Source organism: Ostrea edulis, chromosome 4 (genome assembly GCF_947568905.1).
Source record: "Ostrea edulis chromosome 4, xbOstEdul1.1, whole genome shotgun sequence".
Lineage (NCBI taxonomy): Eukaryota > Metazoa > Mollusca > Bivalvia > Ostreida > Ostreidae > Ostrea > Ostrea edulis.
Genome location: NC_079167.1, coordinates 37,681,440 through 37,696,869, shown reverse-complemented (window position 1 = coordinate 37,696,869; position 15,430 = coordinate 37,681,440). Strand labels below are relative to the sequence as shown.

At 34.7% G+C, this 15,430-nt stretch overlaps 2 protein-coding genes across 5 annotated transcripts in view; both read right to left on the bottom strand.

Annotated features, from left to right (window-relative positions):
- Positions 1-126: 126 nt before the first annotated feature.
- Positions 127-10,736, bottom strand: LOC130053790 (myelin transcription factor 1-like). The gene is made up of 7 exons (XM_056161363.1): positions 10,729-10,736; positions 10,564-10,587; positions 9,850-10,113; positions 9,236-9,376; positions 4,813-4,875; positions 1,081-1,191; positions 127-295 (listed from the first exon to the last, which is right to left on the bottom strand). The coding sequence occupies exons 1-7, from the start codon at positions 10,734-10,736 to the stop codon at positions 127-129; spliced, it is 780 nt and encodes a 259-aa protein (XP_056017338.1).
- LOC125668649 (myelin transcription factor 1-like) overlaps positions 10,195-15,430 on the bottom strand; it is a 31,531-nt gene continuing 26,295 nt past the window's right edge. For all 4 annotated transcript variants that reach the window (XM_056162550.1, XM_056162549.1, XM_056162551.1 and 1 more), the window contains 2 exons: positions 13,959-14,078; positions 10,195-11,546 (listed from right to left, as the gene is read on the bottom strand). In XM_056162550.1, coding sequence (XP_056018525.1) covers positions 11,020-11,546; positions 13,959-14,078 — 647 coding nt within the window. In that variant the 3' untranslated portion in view covers positions 10,195-11,019. The remainder of the gene's footprint in view (positions 11,547-13,958; positions 14,079-15,430) is intronic.

Below are 15,430 nucleotides of genomic sequence, written 5' to 3'. Positions count from 1 at the left end.
CAGATTACTATAGGGCGACCACCATATAATGGGGCTATAATTTGTAATACATTACAGTGATGTTACTAATTACCTTCTCTTGCTTTGTAACATGTGATAGATCGTAAACTAATAGCCAGAGAACTATCAATTACCTTCTCCGTTTTGTAATTTGAAGTGGATATTGGTGAGCTCTGCTGGACTGAGCTTAGCCTTCTTCATGGCTGACGTTGCTCTTGGACATCCAGAGAGGCTCCTATGAGACAGGAAGCTTCCATTTGAGTGTCCAGAGCCATCACAGCCTGGGGTCGGGCAACTAAAATAGGAAACACAAATCAACAGCTAAAATGGGAAACAAAAAACAAAAGAAACCATGAAATACATTCTCCCATCACTTTTACATTGGCAATGAGGACACAATGTAGGGTACTTGATTATCACGAAGTTGCGAATCTGCTTCATTGTCCTAAGGAGAGTGCAAATTGTGACTCATTTCATAAATTACTCATCTACATAAATCCTACTTATTGTTCCCCTTTTTCTAAAGGATCATAACAGAAACACGCCGGTTTCGAGATACAAGTTATTTTCCTTTAGAGAACTCTCGTACATAGTGAGGCGCGAAACACTTTGTTTACACTTGAGTGGGACAAATATTCATCACTGCATAAGTGAATGTCCACAAGTGTAGTAAGTTTCTCATACGCTGTTTGATCACCCGAATTAGACTGATACACAAACTAAGTAATAAGTATTCAGGGAGCAATTAAGTACATAGAATTCTTATCATGAAAGGTTATATCACGTTACTTTTTGGTCATAAGTACCATATCTAGGATAATACTTGACATTGTTTTTATGTTTCCACTTTAGTAAAACATTTGTTTCGATAGTATTTTGTAATTCCCACATTTACACATTTAAAGAGAAACCGCTTTTAAAACATTTCGTCTTCCTCGTTGACAGTAGGTCCACTATGTCCCACTTAGGCATTCAAAGTTCCAATAAATGCACCTCCTACACAGAAGAGTTCGTATCTCGAAACTGGCGTATTGCAAGTTTACAACTAATCAATGCTTTTGAGGAATCAGATATCCTTACACAACACCATCCAGTTTGAGGGATTTTGCCAGATCTGGATCTTGTCCATCCAAGCTGGCAAGAAGCTGTCGTTGTATCTTGTGTTTGTTGGCAAGAGGGCATCCTGATGCACTACAACAAGGAAAATACGTGAGAATAAAATGCAGTCATTTATTACTATAGTATATCACAAATTTGAAAAAATACCTTTAACATTTAATCAAGAGAACCTATTGGAAATTAATTCAATCCACTTTTGGAATTCATAAATAATGCATTTCGGGGAAATACTGTTATTTATAAATGAAATTTGTTAATACAGATGATTTTTTTTTTCAAAAATAGTTAACTTAGCCATGCAAAAATATGTGAAGCATATAAATATACCCTGGCATGAGAAAGTTTGTAAAACATATAGGTTATGTCCAGTCACACAAACCCTTCTAAACATTGGTGTTCTTTTAAATATGTAAAATAGAAAGAACAATGATACAAAACAAAATTATACCATCACATACTTTACAACAGAAAATGGGTTGATCACATAAATCTATATAAGATGATGACACATTTATAATTCCATCAAATTTCTCCCAAATTCCCATAAAAATTGAGATCCCCCTCCCCCCCCCCCCCCGTAACGTAAAACTCAATTCATTTCTTAATTTGATTAAGCTTGCTTATAAAGAAATCATGGGAGCCATAATTCGAATAAATTAAGCAAAGAAAAAAAAACCCACCTAGAATACTATCTCTTCAAAAGAAAGCTTTCATGCAGGGTTGGATTTATTTGGTTCAGTGATTCTTGGGAGGACGATTCTTAATCACCACCACTTCCTTATTACATTTATCTTCATTTTGGAAGGGGGGGGGGGGATTGAGCAAATTTATTAATTCTTATCACACTGGGGTGCTCTGCATCAAGTTTGGATGAAATGTGAGATAACAACAAAAAACTCAAGCTTCTTTGCACACTTAAGGGAAAAATGCTTATAAAAATTGTGGATAGACATATGGAGTGACAATATAAAGCTCCTATATTTTCTTGAAGGGCTCTAAACTATGTTTATGAACTATTTTTGGAAGAATGACAAAAATGTATATTACATGTTCATCAATAATCATATTAAGTAAATTATTTGATACAAATCTTACTTAAAAAAGCAAAACCATTTAGCACATAAAAGAATCTCTACTTAATAATTCTTAAGTATGCTGAATTTTGAAAAAGAATCTGCTGTTTTATGCCTCAAATAAAAAAAATTAACAGAAATGTCTAATCTCCTTTCTGTGAAAGACCTTGAACTAGAAAAAAATAAGACTTGAAAATATCAGTTTTCTTTGCAAAAGATGAGTTTTTGTCCAATACAGATTGTCCACAAATATTGATATTTATTTGTAAGCAATAAAGTCTCACTGCATATATCAATAAATTTGCAAGAATGAGTTAAAAGGTAAACTAGACCTGTCCTAATGCCCCCCTCCCCTCCCTCCACAAAATACACACCAAGGACTCATCCAAACTGGCACATATTCCAAATAAATCATATTTGAATGTAGATTTATTCATATTCCTAAATCCCTGTATTGTATAGGTATATACTGACCACTCTATGGTTCCAACTGACAATGCCTTGTCCAAATGACTTATGGGTCAGTCATGAGGAAACTTTGTGCCAAAATTGAGCTCCCCTATTTCTCTATTAGTTATGGGCCAAACAAAAATTTCACATAATTTGTTTTCTTTAAGTGACCTTGACCAAATGACCTTGGGTAAGGATCATCACATACCATTTTCCCATAACAACCTTTGCAAAAAACAAGTTTCCAATGTTTCTCCATTACAGTCATGGTCTGGACCCCCCAAACAAATTGGATAAAGACACAGTGGGACAGATGAATGGGAATCTCCCAATTTTGCTTTTGAGGATGAGTGGGCTTAAAAATACAGTATAACTCATTTAGTACAAACACAGAAATCTACAGACTTATTGAAGCTTATTTTATCCCTGGCTATTCTTCATATATTCATACAAGAGCAACACTCACACTGCACAATAAGCCCGTCCAATACATTCAATAATGAAGTAGTAATCTAAATAAGGGATAAACAACCAAATAAACCAGTCTTTGGCTTTGACGGTGTTCTTTGCGACACTTTCTCCAATATTGGAGAGAATCATTCTAAGATGGCTTTGTAAACAACTTATCTAGAAAGATTGGTAGAACTTGAGCGGCACCACCACTATGGTGAACATCTGCATCATCTTTGTTGACCCTAGCCTTATCAATTTTTTTTAATGATTACTACAACAGTATGTCCTTTGACCTTGAAAAACAACAGACATCCTTCTCTCACCATGGAGAACATGCATACCGGTTTGATTATCCAATCTATATTAGTACTCTTTATATCCTTCCCACAATTGCAGATAGATGAACAGACACAATACTTCACAATACAACCAGTATATATTGGTTGAACATGTGTATCAAGATTGATTATCCTAGCCTTATTAATACTAAAAGGGGGGGGGGGGGATTTTTACAAACTTGAAACTGTACTATGTCAGAAAGCTTTCATGTAGAGGTAAACTTCTCTGGCCCAATGGTTCTTGAGAAGAAGATTTTTAAAGATTTCATCTATATATTTGTACATTAAACTTTGATCCCCTATTGTGGCCCCATCCTATCCTTGGAGGCCATGGTATTAACAAACTTGAATCTGAATTACATCAGGAAGCTTTCATGTAAATGTAAACTTTTCTGGCTCAGTGGTTTTTGGGAAGATTTTTAAAGATTTTCCCTATAAATTTGTTTGTAAATCTTTGATCCCCTATTGTGGCCGCACCCTTCCCCTGGGGCCATGGTTTAACAAACTTGTATCTGCACTGTGTCATGAAGCTTTCATGTAAATATAAACTTTTCTAGACCAGTGGTTCTTGAGAAGATTTTAAAAAGACTGTCTATTATTAAACTTTCATCCCCTATTGTGGCCCCATCCTACTCCCTGTGTCATCATTTTAACAAACTTGAATCTGCACAATATCAAGAATCTTTTATGTAAATTTCAACTTTTCTGGCCAAGAGGTTCCTGATAAGATTTTTAAATGACCCCCCCCCCCCCCCCCCCCCCCCCACTCTATTTAGCCTTTTCTTGATATTTCCCCTTTGAAGGGGACAAGACTCTTCACTCAAACAAACTTGAACCTCATTTAACCAAAGATAATTTGTGCAAATTAAATGAATTTATAAAGGAAACTTTCTTGATGACCAGTACATTAAACAGGCAGCAATTTGATTATTCTGATATTTCCTATCAAATATGATTAGGATTGGTACTTTTTACTTGTCATTTTTGTCATAGTCAGATGAAATATTTTACAATTGTGAAAATGTATATCAATTTAAAAAACAAAGGATTTTAAATCTACCCCTACATTTGGATCCATAAACTTCTGTCATTTTCAAAATTTACCAGGGATACCTGATGGACTGGCACATTTCAGCAACTCTAAGGTTAAGATGAAATGACAGAATCCTGCCTCCTGCTTATAGTTGGGGCTGGACTTGATCTACAGATTTGAACTACTGTATATCTACTTAATTTGCTAAAATTACCTGGTATTGATAACAAAACACATGATGGAAAATACAGAATAAAATGTCCCAATTTTTTCAATAAAGAACTAAAAAAATACATGAAAATGAGAAAATACACAGTTACACACAACATATCACACCAATTGTTACCTGCGATGAGACAGGTATTTTCCAGTTACATGACCTGTCCCATCACATCCTGGTATAGGACAGCTACAATCAAATCAACCAATCATATTCTTAAGTTCACATCCAAAGCTCAGATCTTTTAAACAAAATCTTTTTTAAAAAATTTAATACAAGGCTGAAGGGTTCTGCAACAAGAGTTGTCAGAAGACAACATAGTTTGCCGGGAAGCATGACTCTAATTAACCTATCATTCAAAAGGTTAAGGTTCTTGAAAATTAGGTCAAAGTCCAAAGTTACTAGGTCAAAAGTTTTGATACCACATCAAAGGCCTGGTCATGAAGCATCTAAATATAAAATATCAAATCCCTATCTCCCTTAGTTCAAAAGATACAGCCAAGGTTAAAGCTTTTAAAGAATAGGTCAAAGTCCAAGGTCAAAAGTCTTGGTACCACAACAAAGGTCTCTTCATGAGGAATATGTGAAATGTCAAACCCCCATCCCCCTTGGTTTAAAAGATAGCACAGGTTAAAGTTTTTAAAAAGTAGGTCAAAGTCCACAGTAAGGGTCACTAGGTCAAAAGTATAACCAAATTAAAGGTCTCTTCATGAGGCATCTATATGTAAAATGTCAAAACCCTATCTGCCTTGGTTCAAAAGATATAGCCCAGGTAAGTTTTTTCCTTAAAGTGTGACGCCGCCGCCGACACCGGGATCATGACAATAGGTCTTCAGATAGTCGTCTCGGTGAGCTAAAAAGGGCTTTCACTTACAACAGAGAAAAAAATGTTAACTAAACCAATAACCTTGTCTTTTGATTTTAAAAGCAATAAGCATTCATTCTGTAAGTACTGAATAGCAATACATGTCCTCTACAACTCCTAAGTAAAGTTGTTTGCATAATATTCTGCCTGAATTTAAAAACTGACAAGTCAAAAAGGACCCCGCAATAAATATATCTATCAGGTGAGGTGCTCAACCACTGCACTACATGTATCAGGTTGGGTACTTGAATTGGCATGGTTGGTACATTAACCCTAAATATTTTTCTATCACATGCTATAGTAAGTGCTGTCATCTAATTCATATAACCCACTGGTAGAAGACAGGCAAGAACCAATAGCTTTGTGTAAGATACCACACTGTATTAATGGATACCAAATGTGTGTAAACTCAAAAGTCTTGCATTCAATGAATTCTGGAATGTCCTTTTCCAGTAACCTTGATGTCCATTACCAAAAGTGCTGTGCAATGACCTTGTCCTTTGACTTAAAAGCAGTAAGAACTAGTGCATTCCTAGTGGAACTGATACACCCTCTGCCATGAGCACAATTGAAATGGGGTAGAGATGAAGGTAGCTAATGGTAGGAGATTTGATATTCTTGAAAAGTTATGAAATGTGAATCCAGGTGAATTACTGATGACCCAGAGATCATTGTCCTCTATCAGAACCCCGTTTGCTTGACCTTTTGATCCAAAAGTTGATGGAGGATCTTCCTCACGCTGTGGTGAGTCTGTTTGAGAAGTTTGGCAATTTCAGGTGCTTTTTTCAGGTACTCAAGGCCCAGAAAACATTTTCCTACATTACTGTCCATTTATTCATCATCATCCTAAGGTGAGTCTACATTACTGTCCATTCATTCATCATCATCCTAAGGTGAGTCTACATTACTGTCCATTTATTCATCATCATCCTAAGGTGAGTCTACATTACTGTCCATTCATTCATCATCATCCTAAGGTGAGTCTGTGTTTGAAGTATGGCACCTCCAGGTGAGAAGGAAAATCACATAAGAGCACATAACTAATCTGTCTACAGACAGATGAACAACCCGATTACAATATAACACCCATCCCCACCCCCCACTTCTTTGTTTGTAGGGGTATAATATGTACTACCATAAGCTATAAAAAGATAACAATCCTATAAATGTAAGTGGCATTGCATAAAAATTCATGTACACTCAAAATGTTGAATACAACGGATTCCAATGTGAACTTGCCCTTCAACATTTGACCTTGAAAAGATGAAAAGCAATTTGCTTGATCAATGTGTAAAACAGCATCCTTGCAATTGTCATTCTGACTGAACACAAAAAACATTTATATTCTTGTCATGTCAAAGGACCTTCATATTTGATCTTTTGGGATCCACAGTGTCATTCCTGCACAAAAGAGTGTAACTTCAATCTTTCACACAAGGATTTTCTGCATTTCCCTTCCAGTTACCATGACCTTCCCTTCCAGTTACCATGACCTTTTACATTTAATCTTGAAAACAACTAGGAACACAAAATGTTATGCATGGTGTTGTTCCAGCAAGTTTGATAAAAAATCAGATATGAAATTTGGTTAAAATCCAGTGATAAGGGCATTTGACATTTATCTTGTTTATCAGAAGAAACAATATCTTTACACAAGGTGCCATTCCTATAAGTTTGAATAAAGAAATGGATATGAAGCTATCCATAAATCTTGTACACAAGGAATTCCCTCTCCAGTAATGTCAACTTTATAACCATATTAAAAATATCCATATGCTAAGAAGTGTGGTTGTCACATGCCGTAAGGACTTCTCACTGAATTAGATCACACACTGTCCCACTTCATAGCCCAGTCAAGTTTTTCAAATGGTTATTACTTGCATATGCATCTGAACCAGATCATCTTAAAATATTACACTTACCAGCCATTGTAAACCATAGAAGTTGACGCCATGCTGTGACCCAGAAACAGAGTGAGTTGCTCAATTTTCAAAATTTGTGTAATATCATAAAACATGTTGCTGAAGTTCTATTTGGTGACTGAGGATTCTGTCATCATTTTGAAAGCGAGTGTATTCAAACATGAATTTGAGATGGCTGTGTTGAGAAGTAAAAGGGGGACTTAATCAAAGTTGAACAGGTTGAGGAACTTTAAATGGGATGCAGACTTATATTTTACAACTAGGCCTAGCTAATTGTGAGACTGTGAATCTGTAGAGAAAAAATCCTGAACCATCTTTCCTTTCTGATCTAATGATATATTCATGTTACTCCCCTTGTCATATTTCTGATGACTTTGAACCAGTGGCATCTATGACCTTCAAAAATTCCTTATGATATAGAAGCTATTTTGCTTCAATTAAAACAAGAAATGTTTAAAAAACATGTATAACCCCCCCCCCCCCCCCCCCCCCCATGGTGCAAAATTGAAAAGGGTTATACACATGAATCATTTAATTAATAATAGTGCTAAGCCATTTCAAAATATTTAGCAGACAATATCTTCCTATGTCCCGAGTGGATTGACCATGTGACCTAAAAATCAATAGGGGTCATCTACTCCTTATGCTGTACCAGTGTACCAAGTTTGGTGTCAATCAAGGAAATGATTCTTACAATATAAGAGACAATATATTACTATGTCCAGTTTAACCCTTGACCTTTGACCAGGTGACCTCAAAATCAATAGGGGTCATCTCCTGAAGATGTACCAGTGTACCAAGTTTGATGTCTGTCAGGCAAAGGGTTCTCAAGACATTGAGCGGACAGTATATTCCTATGTCCAGTTTGACCCTTGACTTCAAAATCAATAGGGGTTATTTTCTCCTAAAGATGTACCAGTGTACCAAGTTTGATGTCTGTCAAGCAAAGGTTCTCAAGATATTGAACAGTATATTCCTAAGTCCACTTTGACCCTTGATCATGTGACCTCAAAATTAATAAGTGTCATCTTCTGAAGATGTACCACTGAACCAAGTTTGATGTCTGTCAAGCAAAGGGTTCTCAAGATATTGAGCGGACAATATATTCCTGTCTAGTTTGACCCTTGATCATGTGACCTCAAAATTATTAGGGGTCATCTTCCCCTGAAAATGTACCAGTATACCAAGTTTGATGTCAAGCAAAAGGTTCTCTAGACATTGAGTGGTCAATATATTCCTATGTCCAGTTTGACCCTTGACCATTTGACCTCAAACTCAATAGAGGTCATCTACTCTTTAGGATGTACCAGTGTACCAAGTTTGATGTCTGTCAAGCAAAGGGTTCTCAAAATATTGAGCAGACAGTGTCTTCTGATGTCTAGTGTGGATAGACTCTTGACCTTTTGATCGATAGGAGTGCTTTTCTACTCACAACCCACATATGAAATATCATTACGATCAAGTGAATGCTTCTCAAGATATTGAGCAGACAACATGTGGTCTACCGACCAACCGATAGGTGCAAAGCAATATGGGCCTCTTTTTTGAAGGGGGCATAAAAATACCACAAATGCATATCCAACCTTGAAAACCAAGGGAACCCAGGGAATCTCTGCAGACTGAATGAAATGTTTGAATGTACCCACATATGGGCAAGCTACTTCCTCCCTACTGGAATTATTCCAAAGAGTTAATCATACTTTCTATCACATTTTTAATTCAAAAAAGTCTTATGCGTTTTACTTCAATTCATTTTTCTTACCGTAATGTTTCCTCTTCTATCCCACTCTCCCTCCCAATAACTCTTTTCAGCTTTGCAGCTCTGGGGCACCCAGACAAACTTCTGTGTGATGCATAGTTTCCTGTCACATGACCTGATCCATCACAGCCTGGCGTTGGGCATCTGTTTGTTTCCATCAATCCAAAATTTTATTTAGCCTAATTCAATCTCCTTTTACAATACAATTCACATATAATTCCCAAAGCCATGTACATATTATTTCAGTTATGTTATCATTACTAGTCATCAAAGAAGCAAAATATTTCAGAAAGAAATACAATGCATTAGTTCACATTATCCAGTAATATCTAACAGACAACTCTTGTGACTATTTTCTGTGACATTACTATAAGTTTGAATTCATAAAAAGACAAATCACAACACCAAAAGCATTTTCATGCAAGAAAGGAAAGATTTCAAATGGAAATAATTTTCCCCCTGGAATCAACAAGTATTGAATATTAAAGGGAAAAACAAAAAAAATATAACCACATCACAACACCAATGAAGAGAAGCTTGCGAATCAAATGAAAGAAAGATTTTGGACAGCATTGGTTATTACGGCAGGCACCATAGCTGCGAGTCACATGACTTACTTCATTTCAACCTGATTGGCTTGCACAGTGGCTTTATCAGCCAATGGGCAACCAGAGAGACTTCGGTGGGAAGAATAATTTCCAGTCACATGACCAGATCCATCACAACCTGGATAAGGGCAGTTTGATGAATTTTTTCCTTCGGTCTCTGAACTTACTGATTCTATGTCCTCATTATCTCTGGAACTAAGTAGGGTAAAACATGGCAGTGAACAGAATAAATAGTGCTGCAATCCACCTTTTGGATGCTTAAAGCCTAAGTTTCTTTTATATCAAATAAGACAACAGAAACACAAAGAGATATTGGGTAAAATTAATCTACAGAAAGCCAACAAAAAATGAAAAGAAAATCATTATTTTTTTTATTTCTCAAAATTTACATACAAAAATATACAACAATGCAGAAATATCCTGCATAACAAGAGTAAAGTTTACCAAACTAAAGCAATTCTGCACAGTTTCCAGATAAATTTAATATGATAAAAGGGGTTTAATCTTAAAAATGAAAACGTGTTTGGATCTGCTATAATCTATGGAAAGATTACACAATCGTTGAAAGCTGTGTATTCTTTCCTTTTAGCTGATGGGTGTATCTAAATTTGGATACAATGCCAAGAATTTATCGAAATTGGTTTAATCTGGTAAAATTTTGAACATAACAGGTATTAAAAACAATTTAACTCAAAAGGCAGCAATAAAAAACTAAAAAGTTACCTTTCAGCACTTAAGTCCCCCAATCTGGAATAAACAATAACTCATTAAACCTTCTTTAATATGCTTTAATAGTAAAAATAATAATGAAATTTTCTGTAAATTAATTAAAGTATGAAATAGGGACTTAAATGCTGAACAGAGTCAAAATACTTAAAAGAATTTTACTGCAACATGAACACATCAATTTCAGAAACCCACTTTCATCAATCGTAATTCATAAACAAAAGAAAATTTAACTTTTTTTTTTAATTTTGAAGCACAATAATGTAAAATTACACTAACGTCTTTACAATTATCTAAATAAAATGATAAAAGAATCATACACAGTTCACTGTAAAATTACAACATGACCAGTTTAATAGTTTTTAAACATTTTGAATGCCTGTCACTGAAGTTCAAATTGCAAGGAAAATTTATCTCCCCATTTAATTCAATTTATCATACATGTTTTGGGGATTATTTAGATAAAGGCTGCTTTCTAGGATCAATTTTAATATGTTTCCCATCAGGCCTCACAAAAACTGTGATGGGCTTGCTGGCTGTTTTGATGGCAGGAGTCAAAATGGTGCCATGATGACGTGGTTGTGAGTCTGCTTTGGACATCAAAGGATTTGGTATTGTCAAAGTAGTTACCGACCTGGTAAAACTCAGCTGTTTGATGCCCTTACGATTCAGAATGTTGGGCGATGAGGAACTTCCTTCATCTGATGTGGACGGTCTGGATTCGGGTTTCTTGATGCCAGGTCGCCTGAGGATGCTGGGTCTGACTGGTTCTCGCTTAGGAACCCTGACAACAGGTATTTCAGCTGGTTCCCGCTCTTCTTTTTTCAAAACAGACAAACTTGCTGTGTCTAACTGATTGTACTTTTCCAACTCTTTGGCAAGATTGTTGCGAGGAGTTTGTTGGGACACAAGAGAGGACAAATCAGTGCCCAACTCCAACTGTTTAGTGAGGATCATGGGGCGCAAGACCCGGTCCGAATCTGTTTAAAGAAATGCACGCATTGAAAAAAGATAAATATATAATGTAACTGCTAACAATGAGTTTCAAAATCTATATGGATCTGACATCACAGATAAAGATAGAAGTACATAAAATTGCTGCAGTTCAGATGTACAAATTACCACAATGGCCTACATTTTTCACGCTATGCGAGTTATTTCCCCCTGATTACAGAGGGCGCTCAGCAAATTGTGGTCCTCAAATGACGGTGTCATACAAGGAATAAATACAAAATTTACATATTTTGCAATCAATTGCTAGTTCAGGAATTTTTCTAAGGAATAAGTGTAACTACTTAAAATTAGTACAATAATATTTTAGTCTCTGATTACATTTACTAGTATATGTCTCTTGTGTGGTTTTTTCACAAGCAATGTATGGTCATGATGTAACAAAGTATGTAAATATTAACTCGACTTCTTTAGATCAGAACCAGGGCGTCTTTAGTATATCAACAATTCTTCATTACTAATTTTCATCAATATTTTTGACAACCAAAAACGCAATCGTAAGCGCCCCCAACTTCCGGTGTAAGGGGAGGAACTGCAAAAATGTAGGCCATTAGTTGCCCTAATAATCACAAAAGATCATTAGAAATTCAAACTTCTTCATTTTATAGTGTGCTTCTTTGTGTATGTCACCAGGTGGCTACATCTTTCCCCCCAAACTCTCCTCAACATTTAAGAAAAGAATCCATTTTGCAAAAAAAAAAAAAAAAACCAACCCAAAGACTTACTGATGTTCTAGGAGAGTTTATTATTTTGCCTGGCCCCCATATTCAAGAGTGCACATGGCAGGACATAAATCTAATTTCTTCAAAATGAATGTACTTAACATCTCTGTACCTGCACAGTTAGGAAATATTCTCAATACGTGTCTTATTTTTGCTAAAAAATGAAGAAAGTCAGTTTCTATGCATTCATTGAAATCTTTGCCAACTTTAAGTCTGAAACACTGGGAACTTTGTATTAACAATGCCTTATGATGAGGAAGTTGACACCATAAATATCAGTATTGTTGGGTTAATAAAAAACACCATGGTTGATAACTGTTTATGAGAAAGATAATTCTGAGTTCTCACATGAAAAATATGACTAAACCCATGAAAATGAAACTCCCTCTTCACAATAATTTTTTATGGGTTCTTTGTTTTCTCCTTTCAAACTAAGTAAATATAGATTCCTTACTCACTGAAAAAGTATTAATTTACTGTGCATGTACATTATTGACAGACTTGAACCACAGCAATATTCGGTAATTTCAAAATCATGCAAACTTGAACAACTAGCTAGCTGAAATCAAATAATGATCGATATCCATGTCAATTTAAAAGTAATATAATCTGGCACTGTAAACCCACTTTTATTTGCATTTGAGAACTACAAGACAAAATTATGAGTGTCCTTCATTTTTGGATATTGTCATGAATCATTCAATCAGCTGAGCATTATTAAAGGTGACTCAATCTCAGACATTCATATTTCTGCAAAATTTTGGAAAAGAGACACACTTCAATGATTTAAAGTCTGTTTACAGTTTAAACTCCCATAAGTTCATAAAACAAAATGAACAAAACTAATCATAAACAATGGCAACATTCAACTCTAAAGATGAAAATCAATTCTTCTCTACTTACACAAATTCACCTACAAAATGATAAATAACTCAATACATTATACATTTATTATATATATTCTTATAATTACGTAAGAATAAAATGGTACATAAAAACAGACACACTAAACAATTTGCTGGAAACCTCATGAATTTTATCAATTTTAAAATACATGTAATAACTTTATGATAGACGTTTCCAGGAATATTTCATCTAGAAGTAAATGCAAGTCTATAGTTTATGATAAAAATTTTCACTTCATTACATTTTCAGCAGTGAATAAATACAATTTATCTATTGAATAAAAATAATATTTTCACTGTACTGATTGTGACATTATGTTGTGTATCACCATACACATATCCTTTAAGATTTGAAATAAACATGTTTCAAAAACTAAAGAAAATGTAATAAACAGAAAATCCAATGCTTTGTAATTGGATATGGAATTTATTTCACTCATAAGACAGGATTTTAAAAATATTTTCACTCGTGTTTTGTCGTGAAAATAGAAAAAAATCCTGTCTCACTCGTGAAATAAATTCCATATCCAACTACAAAGCATCCAATATCCTCTATATAATATAAATGATACTTGTTTATTCATCATTCATCTACCTCGTATATAGTCTTCATCCTTGCAACAATGTACACATAGCCATACATAATTGATAAGAGTATGAGATTCTCCAGCAATCTAATATTTACAACACCAATTTTTAGATGATTAAATTATTTCTATTTAAGGAAAAGGTAATGAATTCTGGGGGTACAAACCATTCCCTGCGACAGAGTTGCACTTCTGAGCAGCCAATCGGATGAGCTCTTTTTCATTACAGGCAGCTAACACAGCTTTGGAAGGATCATCATCTTTTGGGAGCAAAACAAGGTGGAGACCTGACATAAAGAACAAATGAAAAGTAAAACCTGACACAATTCAGCAAATGAAAAGTAAAACCTGACACAATTCAGCAAACGAAAAGTAAAACCTGAGACAATAAAGCAAATGAAAAGTAAAACCCGACATATTTCGGCAAATGAAAAGTAAAACATGACAATTCAGCAAATGAAAAGTAAAACCTGACACAATTCAGCAAACGAAAAGTAAAACCTGAGACAATAAAGCAAATGAAAAGTAAAACCCGACATATTTCGGCAAATGAAAAGTAAAACATGACAATTCAGCAAATGAAAAGTAAAACCTGACACAATTCAGCAAACGAAAAGTAAAACCTGAGACAATAAAGCAAATGAAAAGTAAAACCCGACATATTTCGGCAAATGAAAAGTAAAACATGACAATTCAGCAAATGAAAAATAAAACCTGACACAATTCAGCAAACGAAAAGTAAAACCGGACACAATTCAGCAAATGAAAAATAAAACCTGACACAATTCAACAAATGAAAAGTAAAACCTGACACAATTCAGCAAATGAAAAAAAACCCGACACAATTCAGCAAATGAAAAATAAAACCTGACACCATTCAACAAATGAAAAGTAAAACCTGACACAATTCAGCAAATGAAAAAAAAACCCTGACACCATTCAGTAAATGAAAAATAAAACCTGACACCATTCAACAAATGAAAAGTAAAACCTGACACAATTCAGCAAATGAAAAAAAAATGACACAATTCAGCAAATGAAAAATAAAACCTGACACCATTCAACAAATGAAAAGTAAAACCTGACACAATTCAGCAAATGAAAAATAAAACCTGACACAATAAAGCAAATGAAAAGTAAAACCTGACACAATAAAGCAAATGAAAAGTAAAACCTGACACAATTCAGCAAATGAAAAATAAAACCTGACACAATAAAGCAAATGAAAAGTAAAACCTGACACAATTCAGCAAATGAAAAGTAAAACATGACACAATTCAGCAAATGAAAAGTAAAACCTGACACAATAAAGCAAACGAAAAGTAAAACCTGAGACAATAAAGCAAATGAAAAGTAAAACCTGACACAATTTAGGAAATGAAAAGTAAAACCGGACCCAGTTCAGTAAATGAAAAATAAAACCTGACACAATTCAGCAAATGAAAAGTAAAACCGGACACAATTCAGCAAATGAAAAGTAAAACCTGACACAATTCCGCAAATGAAAAATAAAACCTGACACAATTCAGCAAATGATAAAACCTGACACAATTCAGCAAACGAAAAGTAAAACCTGAGATAATAAAGCAAATGAAAAATAAAACTTGAGACAATAAAGCAAATGAAAAGTAAAACCTGA